At 36.6% G+C, this 11083-nt stretch overlaps 1 protein-coding gene across 4 annotated transcripts; it reads right to left on the minus strand.

Annotated features, from left to right (window-relative positions):
• Positions 1-139: 139 nt before the first annotated feature.
• LOC145908599 (uncharacterized) lies at positions 140-11083 on the minus strand. 4 transcript variants are annotated; one of them, XM_082995908.1, is made up of 13 exons: positions 10169-11083; positions 8720-8832; positions 7895-8076; positions 7492-7640; positions 7181-7243; positions 6780-6975; positions 4403-6626; positions 3619-3803; positions 2988-3463; positions 2805-2907; positions 1983-2220; positions 1729-1800; positions 140-1606 (listed from the first exon to the last, which is right to left on the minus strand). In XM_082995908.1, exons 2-13 carry the CDS (start codon positions 8751-8753, stop codon positions 726-728), a joined length of 4803 nt encoding a protein of 1600 aa, XP_082852034.1. In that variant the 5' UTR covers positions 8754-8832; positions 10169-11083; the 3' UTR covers positions 140-725. The 4 variants fall into 4 exon arrangements, with proteins under 4 accessions (XP_082852034.1, XP_082852033.1, XP_082852032.1 ...); XM_082995907.1 differs by having other exon boundaries at positions 3616-3803; XM_082995906.1 differs by having other exon boundaries at positions 7895-8079.

Genomic DNA, 11083 nt, shown 5'->3' on the forward strand with positions numbered 1-11083 from the left:
GCTGTATGCATTCAGTATTCAGACAATGAACCAATTGCTACTGCACAAATGGGAAATGACATTTGGGCTAAAAACAGTATTAGTTCTGCACTTAATTTCAACAGCAAGGTTTTGCAAAAACGTTTGGTTAAAAGGTGATTTTCTGTCTAAATTCCAAGCCGGATTTAACTTTCAGTTTTAGTTGATCATAAGTCAACACCATTCGTGGTTCTACCACATTATTCTGGACTTCAAAGTAGGGAGTGTTCCAAATTCTTTTCGGATTGAACCTTTCAGGTCACGGCCCAGAGGCAAAATTGAAGCGTTCGTTTTTAAGCTTTTTATCAATTTTACCACAGACGAAACATTGCCACAAATAACCACAACAAAGTACACTGCAACATCAAAGTGGTAAAATGCATCGAGCGAAAAGCAAACCAGAAGAGCAGCGAGTTAACGTAAAAAATACAATTCTACAGATGAAATGGAACAAGACTGCGCAACAAAATAAATCAAAATGTCAAATTATGTAAAAGAGCGGATCATGTGTTGACCTCGCTGTCAGAACATTCGCAAGTAAAATTTGATTTCATTACGTTTCGGGAACGATTCTGGCGCACAATATTACCAAATACACTCGTGTGTTTCATAATTAAGTTCTAAACGCAATTCATTAATCTTTAGATAAAACATCGTCTGCATTCAAACATTATATGGACAGTAATATCAAAACGAATGTTTAACGCTCAATCGGGCACCGATATTTGAGAATCCTTTTCTGAATTTGCGTTAGATGAAGTGGTTTCAGGCAAGATTTCGCAAAAATCTGGATCGCGCAACGTTTCCTTATGTTCGCTTTTTCGACTGTTGCGTTTCACTGAAGGTGCAACCGACACAATTGTCTCCGACTTACTTTCCAACACTGGAGAAAGTTTGTTTGTCGAACCAGGAACTTCGGTTCCAGTTCTGTTCGAAATTTCAGCAACGGGTTGTTTACAAGATTCGGCAATGTTTATGAAACCAAGCGCAAGCGACGATTTAGTTTTCTTCTCCAATTCGTCGCTGACATTCACTCTCTCACTGCCGTTCTTGGCTTGCGACTGAGCGAACTTGTGTTGTTTCTGATACTGATTTAACCTCTCGTTGACCGCCAACCTCGAAACCCCTACGTGACCCAGAGATCCCAACCGACCAACCGTCACTTGATGGCTGCTGTTCAGACTTGGGCTGATGCGACGGCAGTACAACATATTGGATGTTTGGCCTCCAGCTTCACCGTAAACCCTCGTTTGAGGCAAAGGAGGTGCCGTGTCGGCAGTCACGGTTGACTGGTTCCAGTGGACTGTGCCACATTTTCCAGATTTTTTTTCTCTTATGGATTTGTGATTTGAAGCCGTAAACGATGAGCTTAGTTTTGCATCAACAACCTCGGCGCTACTCAAAGTTGTACTTATAACAGGGGGAATCACCAATGGTGATGAACGTTTGGGCTTATTCCATTTCGTGGAAGTATCACTGGGGGAGGGCAGGATATTGACTGTGGATCGAGAGTTAGTTGGGACAACAGTAGACGAAGAAGCCAATTCGTATGGTTTTGATTCTGAGTTCATTGACGACTTTGTTGGGTCTGGAACAAACATTTGCTCAAGTTGTGACTCAGTGAAAATTATTTGTTAAGAAAAGACTTCCACAGCATATTTACTTTCTGTTGACATGTTATTGACATATGGAACAATAGTTCGTACTTACTTGTTGCTACATTTGTTGGCAGTGTTTGCTTTTTATTAGTCGTCTTTTGTCGTTTGTTGGTACGAATGGAGACTACAAACAAATACAAAAATATTTTAGGTGGTAAAAACATCACCAAATACACAGGTTTTCTGCAGTAGCACTTGTAATTGTTCAAAGAAAAACATGTGTTTACGCAATATATCCTTAAATTGGCTGTAATGCCAGTAGACCAGGTAGTTTGGTATCAGCATTAACTGTGTATGTAAACATACCTGGATGATTTAGCTGGTTTCCATTCACGATAATAAATTGTTGTGGCATTCCCGCACCTTGCATTACTGTTGATCCGCGTACTGGTATCACAGTTCCAAAGTTAGCTGGAATGCAGGTTTGGCCAGATGGCATTGCTAGTGCCAAACCAACCTGGTTTGGTGTTGCTGTCACATTTCCACTACTCCCTGACTGCACAATGGCATTGACTGGGATTAGAAACATGCTTGGATTGGCAGGCTGCAAAAAAACAGTTTGTTTTAGTTTACACAAAATTTTCTTTTGTTGAAAGTGGAACAGAATATTCGTCAATGACCTTGTGCAACTGATGACACAACAAGGGCCACTACAACATCAAAAAATAAATTTTGCTGATGAAGTTGTTTATATTATGTGTGTTACTTCATCCCATATATATATATATACATATAAATGTTTCAGTGGTACTAGATGAATATTAGCGAAATTAGTTTGTTTTTAATGCCACAATACAAAAAATTTGTGACAACCTAAACACATGTTTGTCAAATACACAAAAACAGACCCAATACCAGCCCATTTAACCGTGCAACTGAGCCATGCCTATTATATGAAAACCAAGGCTGAATTGTTTTCATTAATTATTACAGCTACAATGAAAAGTGAGATTAATTTTTATTGAATGTATTTAATTTGCCCATGCTTTCTTCTGTTTTTAGTTCAATGTAACATAAATTATTTAGAAATAGTTTGCAGACCATATGTTGTGCAGGTCGGTTCAATATAACACAGAGTTGACTACCACTGTGGTCGTACCACACCACTGTATATACATTTATACTTACTGTTGTCGTAACACCATGAGAACAAACAACATTTCCTGCTAAAATGTTTGGCTGCATTCGACATGGTTGAGCAATCACTGAAGACATCCCTGATGTTATGTAACTGTTCAAATTAAAACAATTTGTTTAAAATATTTTTTTCATTTTACATGACTTGGTTTGTTTGCAAATATTAATTTTTACCTTGGTACAACATTGGGATGTTTGCCTTTTCGACCATGCCTTCCTTTTGCAGTTTCTGCTACAGGATTATGAATAGTTTGCACAACTGTTCCCCAATTATTTGACGGCAACTTTATGATGGAAGAATTTGTTTGTGGAATCAGTTTATTATTCCTTGCCACATTTTCGTCTTGACTTTGCAAAACATTCTCATTTGTGCCATCTGGTGATTTGATATTGGCTTTAGATACATTCTTGGATTTCTTTGAAGGACTTTTTCTTGTCTTTTTTGTAGTTGAAAGCTCAATGAACTGGTTTGTAGGCTCAACTGAAGGGTCTATTTGAAACCTGTTAAGACTGGTCTGAGCTCCAGTATCGCAAGTTGTGCTTATTAAATTGCAACCAGACTGTTGCACAAAATTTGTTGATTTGGTGAAGTTTATGTCCGTCTGTTGCTTCAACAATCCTGATTTTGAGGTGACTTGATTCTCAGCACACTGTGAAAAGTTAGGGGATTATACTCGTGCTTTAGTTACAATGAACAGTTTTGAATGGGTTTTAAAACTCGATGATCAATTAAAATCTGGCACTTTCCTGATAACTTTCAGGAAACATGTTAAAACAGGTGTAAGTTTTTTTCTAATACAACTACCTCAGAAATTTCTTTTGCTAAAATGCTTGTGTATTCATCAGCATCCATATCTTTGGGGCAGATTGGACTGTTGTCACATTTATCACCGGTCACCTCCTCGCGTAAACTTTGAAGAACACCTTCAATCTCTCGAAGATCTTCAGAGAATGGATCAGTGGAAGAAGATATATTTCCAATGTCCTCAACTGAAAAGAATAATTTTTGTAACCCTTAACATACTTACATCTTAGTGGTTCTCAAACTTTTTTGTGTGCTTTGCACTTGGAAAAAATTCACGCACATGCGACGCACAAAATTATAAATATATCACCATTATCTACTAGGTTAACAATTTTAGTTGCAGAAGACTTTATTTGTTATTTGCCTCCATTGTTTTCCTCGAAAGTTTTTCTTTGTTTAAGTTGTTACATGACACCCTTTCAAAACAATGCACAAGGGCACAACCAGTGTCAGATCAAGGGGGGGGGGGGGGTGTTTGGGTGTCAGAACACCCCCCTCAGCATTGTACTATATTGTATTGAGAGATGTAAAACTGCAGTTAGTATTACCCAGTGTAGGAGCGAACACTTCGGGCCAGTGTTCGTCTCCGCAACTTCTTTGTTTACCAGTCGCGCCCGTTTATGCGGCGATGACCGCTTTTGAGACAGCCACAAAAACAACATTAAGGACAGTTAGAGAACAACTGTTTTAACCTTTAAGGAATGCTTTATTCAAATCTAAGATTGGGGTGGAAGACTTAAAGCAATATTAAAATTCAAATTAAAAAAAAAACTCTGGTACAAACCTGATTGTGAATAGGAACCATCGTAGCTTATCGAGCTCATCGGTTGGGACCAAGTTGTTTGTGAAGACATATATTCATCCGGCGTTGAAACACTTCCACTGCTGACAAATTCAGTACTACTACTGGGTGTATTGTTGCTGTTGGTCAAATGTAGTCCACTGGCTGTTACATTAGTGCTGCACTGACCAAGTAACCTTCCAGTTTCAAGTGTTGATACTCCAGTACCCACTTTCAATGGACTAGTCAATTTATCTATGTTTGTTTGGGAATATAATAGATTTGAATCACTGACATTGGAAGTTACTTGCCCGGTATATTCTGATTCGATTCCACTACCAAGCAACAGAGTGTTATCAAGAACGTCACCAATTTTTCCGGTGAACAAACCAAAGTCTTGAAGTAAATCTGGCATGATATCATTCATAAAGTTAGCATCCTCTATGTTAAATGCATCTAAAACTCCTTCATCAACTGATACAGAAGAAACATCACAAGGTTTTTTGTCAGCATCAAGTTTTTCTTCATCACATTCTTCTACATTAACAAATGAACTGAGAATTCCATCATTCTCCACTTTCACTTGAGGGTGTTGTGTATCCGGTAAATGATTGACGCTATTTTCCAACATAAATTCATTTTTGGCTTGCAACCTTGTAAGGGCAGCACTCTTCCTCATCTTCCGCTTTTTACGTTTGCCCAAAGCAGGTAGCTTCGTTCTTTTGCGTGGTTTTAACATGACAGGGTCAGGAAAAACATCTGGCACCACTTTCATATCAGCACCGAGCTTAAATAGCTGTTGCTCCTGACAATGCCAGATATGCTCACTACAATAACATGTCAAAGGCAGTGGTTTTTTATTGCATTGTCTTCCAGCAAGCATGCATTTTGGTGTCAACACTGGTTGTTTAAACGGTTTACATCCGACAATGTCAGTTCCCAAATGGCGCAAGGCCTTGGCTGTTGTTTTTGTGTCATCTTTTGCAGCACCACACAATAACTGTAAGGCTTTCTTCTCATTGACAAGTTGTTTCTTTAAAGTCTTTTTATACTTTTTAAGCCAATTTTTATTCAAACTTGGGGCACTTTCCTCTTTTTGAGTGAACACAGAGATTTCACTGGGGAAAATTTCTTCTGAAAAACTTCCTGAAGTGGACAGAATGCAATTTTCTGCATTAGAAACAGTTACCTGGTCAGTACAAGAAGGATCACAGTCGTGCTTTACAGATGAACTTGTTTGTGCTTGATTAGTACGCTTTAAGTGCTGATATTCATCACTTCTATTCTTCAGTTGAAATTCTTCACAACTTTGCAACAACTTTGTTTTTGAAGAGAAAGGAATATTCCACATGTCTGTGTTTGTTGCCAAAGATCGTATTCGACACTGACAACATTGTTTATGTTTGGAAACCACTTTAGGAGTCTTGCGTTTAGTCTTGGGCGTTTGCAATTTGTACTGGGCCTGCGTACAAGTACAAACACTAAGTGTTTTGTCATCACAGAAGGGTCCAAGAGAAAACATATCATGCTTGTCTACAATGCTTTGTTTCATCATTGCAATGTATGAGTTCAGGTCTGGACATGCGGCTTTGAATGAAGTAATTCCATGAATAAACTGTGGGTTTGAAAACATTGGTAAAGAAGATGATGAAATCGTAAGACGACTGGAAACTTTCTTCGGTTTCTTTTCTACTGTTGGTTTCTTCTTTGGCTTTTCAGTGACTGCACGAGTTACTGTATGTTTGTGATGATTAGATAAACCTCCTACTGATGCAAGTGCTTCAGACACTCGTTCATCCAACTCAACAGATGTCAAATGCTGTAGAGATGTTTTCTCTTCAGTGCTCATTTTTTTAGATTTTTTGTTTAAAAGAAAATTTTCTGTTGCCGCACTTTTTCGTTTGAGCTTAGATGGGTTGACTGATTTCACTGTTGGTGCAGCAGAAAATCCTTGCAATTGAGGTTTTTCTGAATACATCTGTTGGTTCATTTGCATATTTCCCTGGTGTACTCCAGCATTGTGAGTCGGTTGAGCGGATGCAGGGGGTATGTTACCTCCATGTAACTCAGCAGGATTTTTTACTGTTGCTACAATCACCCCAAGAGAGTTGAGGAGTTTGATTTGTTGTTTTGTTGTCAGCCCGCTACGATTTCTATTAAGCATGTCAACTACAGTACGCAGAACTTCACTGTTGATTGGAGTAGGTTGGCTGTTCACAACTGGTGTCTGTAATATGCATTTTATTACATGTTTTAATAACTAAGTTCATAATACAAAGTGTACAAATATTATGTAACAATGTTTATGCGTCTGCACCCAATGCATGAAATTTCCCCAATGAAAGGATAATTTACTCACATCCAGACTTTTATTACGTACTTTCTTAGCAGTTTGAAGTTTATTGTTTGGTGCTGATTCATCCATTATCACCGCTTTAGTTGGCAAAGAAGATGTGCAACTCAAATGTTTTTCTAATACTTCTGATGGTTGTTGAAGGGTTGTTGTAGTGGGGATTGAGAATTGAGAGAGCTTTGTGCCATCAACTGTTTTATTGTTGCATGGCATTTCATCATTTCTACATGAAACAGTTGCTTATTATTTTAAACTGGGTTGCTTTCTTTTGGACCTATCGCAATCTCTCTCCAATTTATTCCAAAAATTAAGAGTTTAAAGATTAAGTTCATTATTTAAAGAAACAGATAATAACAGCAATTTCACGAACTTTTCTACACTCTAGCTTAGATGAATTAAATATTTTAAATAATTGAATAAAATATTACCGTTGGTATTTTAGAAATCCTGTACTGGAGATTTGTGATACTTCTGCATGCTTTTGACAAAACCTAAACCAATTTAACCTGTGTTAGAGATTTTTGAAAAATTAACGTTTTTTTTAACAAAACATGACATGATAGTGCCTTGCTAATTCTTCATTTTCTTTTTTTACCATTGTAACAAGAAACTAAAATAAAGTTTTATAAATTGATCTCAAACTTAATCCAATTTCCATACTAAACCCTCAATAAGATACATGACATGAATCCAGACAACATGCAAATATGTACATGATCTGATAAATATACCAACATACTCATTGTTAACAGGTGGATGGGTACACCGTCTGTTGTCGTAATCCGATACGTATGAACACAAAATGTTTTGTTGAAAATTTGTGTTGGAGTTTGAATCGGCAAGATCAGAAAGGAGAACTGATTGATGACCTCCCAACATTGCATTACTCTAAATATAAAAACTTTAATTGTGTTTCATGCAACAGTGTTACAATGCAAAACTTCTTTAAATTTACTGGTATATATGTATATATATCAATGATAATTTAAATTTTAATAATTAAAATTGTAAGATTGATAATAGTTGCAAAAATTAGATAAACTTACTGTTTAAAAATAATGTGTATGTTCAAAATCATGTGAATAGATTGATATACAAAGGTAATGATAAAAATACACGTGCATTTGATATTTTCAACTCACAGGCGATTTGCTTGGACTTGTAAAATAATTTCTTGCAAAGGGATAACTGCCAGATGGAGGGGATGGATGGATTGTGATTGTGCTTGGCATCTGTTCATCTATCTCCGTTACTTCACCGAATAATCCATTTAATGACAGACGATTGTTTTTGAAAAATGATGAACTTTCAGAAGCAGACGAATCTGCTTGAGACATTAAAATGAGATTGACATTTTCATACTATAAAAAAGTAAGATTATAGCGATATATATACTCATTTATGCACAGGTAAAAACTTAAATTGTGAAAAAAACTCAGGGTTTTGCTCTATATTTGAAACTGTCCGAATACTGAGCTTTATTGCATTCCAATTTACTTGGAATACTAAGGCATGGCACAAATATATTGTCCTGCTACATCACTAACATGAGTAAAAAAAAATAGTAATCTGATACAGGCATGTGGCCCTCTGGAATAAGTTTATTAAATGTTTTGCCAACTTTTCACAAACAATGAGTAAATCAACTGTACTTCTCACAAAAAATTTTACAGCCAGCCACTAAGAATACAGTTACTCAAAATAAACAGATTATAGCTTAAAAAGAGGTTTATTTCTCAACCAAAGAAACACCACCTAAGCTGCACATATAAACCAAATTGGAAAGTTTGTTTTTTGTGTGGAGGATTTTGTTTCGACGATCGTTAATTGTGCGGACAGTCACAACGTGTAAATTTTCGCAAAAATGCGCGGAGGATTTATACAATATTTCTTCCAGTCTGGCATATATATTTTAAGAAACAAATAAACAAAATACAGAAAAGTTTTAGGATTAAAATTGCTCAAACCTGATGAAGATTGGATAGAATTGAACGGCAGCATGATTGCCTTTGTTTGCTGACAAAACTTCTCTTCTGCAGATCATCATTTTTCATATATCCCCATGTTGAAAGGTTAAAGTCTAAACAAATACACACTAAATTAAACTGGTAAATACTTGCATGACAATTGAAGGTTAATGATAAAGTAGGAAATCTTTCACACAAGCAAACTTATTTTGGTAAAATGGTATAACATTACAATTTTCCTCTGTTTAAGATTTTACTTCTTTGCCACCAATAAACAATCTGTTGGGCTAAGATATATTGTTATATAAGTTACCCAGAGTGTGGGGCTCGTTTCATTCATAAAAACACTCTTTCAAACGATTAGGCCTAAAACAAGCTCTGTTCTTTAAGTTAACAAATAACCCACAATTTTAAAAGCATTCACGCATATATTGACAGTTTCAAACCAGAGTAGTTTTCAGGCTACAATTATGATATTTACGAGCGGAATATGTAGCTTATTAAATGACATTTCATAAAGCGAAAAAACAATTTACTGGATATCTGTTGATCGAGCGGTCAACCCAAACGTACTTTTACCAAGCCAGTTTAAGAATTATTTTTATGAATGTATTTATTTTCTTACGCACTGTTCCGAATGTTTTCAGTTTCAGCAATTGTGAAAGAAAAACAACATGATAACTAAAAATCTGTATGTTTTTTCTGGAAAAATCTTTATTATTATTTGCGATATTTGTCAACCAGTTTGGATGTACGAAAGGTGGTGACGTTATTTTACAGAAAAATGCAATTAATTTATACACAAAAACACTCAAAATTAAAACCCAGGGTTCTAATATTACAAATTATTATTATTCCTGTGAAATACGTTGTTAAATTATTGGGCACCTTTAACAAATGTTCACAAAAGAAGGTGCAGTATGGTGGCTGATGACCAAACGAAGAGCAAATTGTTTTTATTTATTTTTTAGTTACATCTCAATTATTTTTATTTTCAGCACTTACACATTTGCGGGGCTTTTTGACGAATTAAAGCACAAGCAAAATATTTACAAAGTTTTGTGCGTAAAAGTACGACCTTAAACATCAATTTGAAACTGGGGAAATCAAGCATGAAGGTAGCACAGGAAACTGGCGTTTTTTGTTTGAACGATACAAGAATTAGCAAGCTTACGAAAATTTACATGTAATACAATTGACGAAGTTAAAATAGTAGGTTGATTTGGAGCAAAAACAGTCTGTAATTTTGAGCGGATGAATATCAACGCGCGTCCAATGGTGCAAAGCCGTTTACGTGACGTAGCGGCTCGTACCGTCCCGGTTTCTCTTTAATTTGCCACGGAGGGATCAGAGAGGCTGAGTACAGCGATTAACTTATGTTCAATTTCCAAAAAAGTTCTATTTGAACTTGTTCATGATAAAGAACAAAAACATATTTTACGAACAAACCTCTTTTATGTTACTGAAGGAGTTGAAAATCGATACAGCCGCCCGTGAGGGATCTGCAATGGAGGCGGCAAATACAAAACGGGTTCGGCCCCGTATATCCCAACCGACGACCAACCCGGTAAACTTCGGCTTGACTGCATGTTTCTAAAACTCATTTTGTGTCGTAAATCTAAGTCCCCATGCTTGCCTGGACGTCGTTTCTTTCTTAGTAACCTTTGCTGGCAGCTTTATGGACATTTATACAGATTTTAAAGCAGAAACACCACTCCACAGCTTCTGAGTGTTGCTATGCGTCTACTGCCTGAGCCCGAGCGAGTGACTGTACTGCACACCCCTTCACGATGCCGGGCTTGAAAAAAGCTCAGTCGCTTGCGACGTGAGTGTTCCACCATCTTTGCTGATTGTATACATGGCGTTTTTATGAAAAAAATTTTCCAATACTTGTGTGATGTGTTTATAAATAATCATAAACTTAATACTTTGTGGTTAATCAAATGGTTTTATCTATAAAAGCTGTAACTTTGGCAATTACATTTCAGGGCACAGGACATTTAAAATGCAGACTGTCAATCAAATGTTGTTGTCAGAATTATTATTTTCTTATTTCCCAATGTTCTTTGTTGATATAAAGTAATATACTGTCTTCGAAAATGCGTGTATTGCGGTGTATCAGTAAATAAGTTGCATGAAGTAAAATTCAACAAAAAACAACAACAGCTGTCGACTTGTCACACGCCAGTCACGTGATATTAGGACTAGGAGGCGACTGTCTCAGAAAAACAAACGGAAATAAGTGGGGAAAAGCCGCTAGGTAACAACCAATCAGTGGGGTTTTGTCGATGACTATGCGGTTGCTCTATCTCTTGCCCGTTCTTGCTGGTCTGTACTGTTGCCATCCGCTTACACTCGATTCAA

The sequence above is a fragment of the Ascidia mentula genome, chromosome 7 (genome assembly GCF_947561715.1).
Source record: "Ascidia mentula chromosome 7, kaAscMent1.1, whole genome shotgun sequence".
NCBI classification, from domain to species: domain Eukaryota; kingdom Metazoa; phylum Chordata; class Ascidiacea; order Phlebobranchia; family Ascidiidae; genus Ascidia; species Ascidia mentula.

Coding starts and splice junctions, on each gene's coding strand:
- LOC145908599 (XM_082995905.1), bottom strand. CDS start 8,753: ATGCTGCCGTTCAATTCTATCCAATCTTCATCAG. Junction 8,080..8,719: donor TTCTATCCAATCTTCATCAG/GTTTGAGCAATT, acceptor TAATGTCTCAAG/CAGATTCGTCTGCTTCTGAA. Junction 6,627..6,779: donor AACTTCAAACTGCTAAGAAA/GTACGTAATAAA, acceptor TGCATATTACAG/ACACCAGTTGTGAACAGCCA.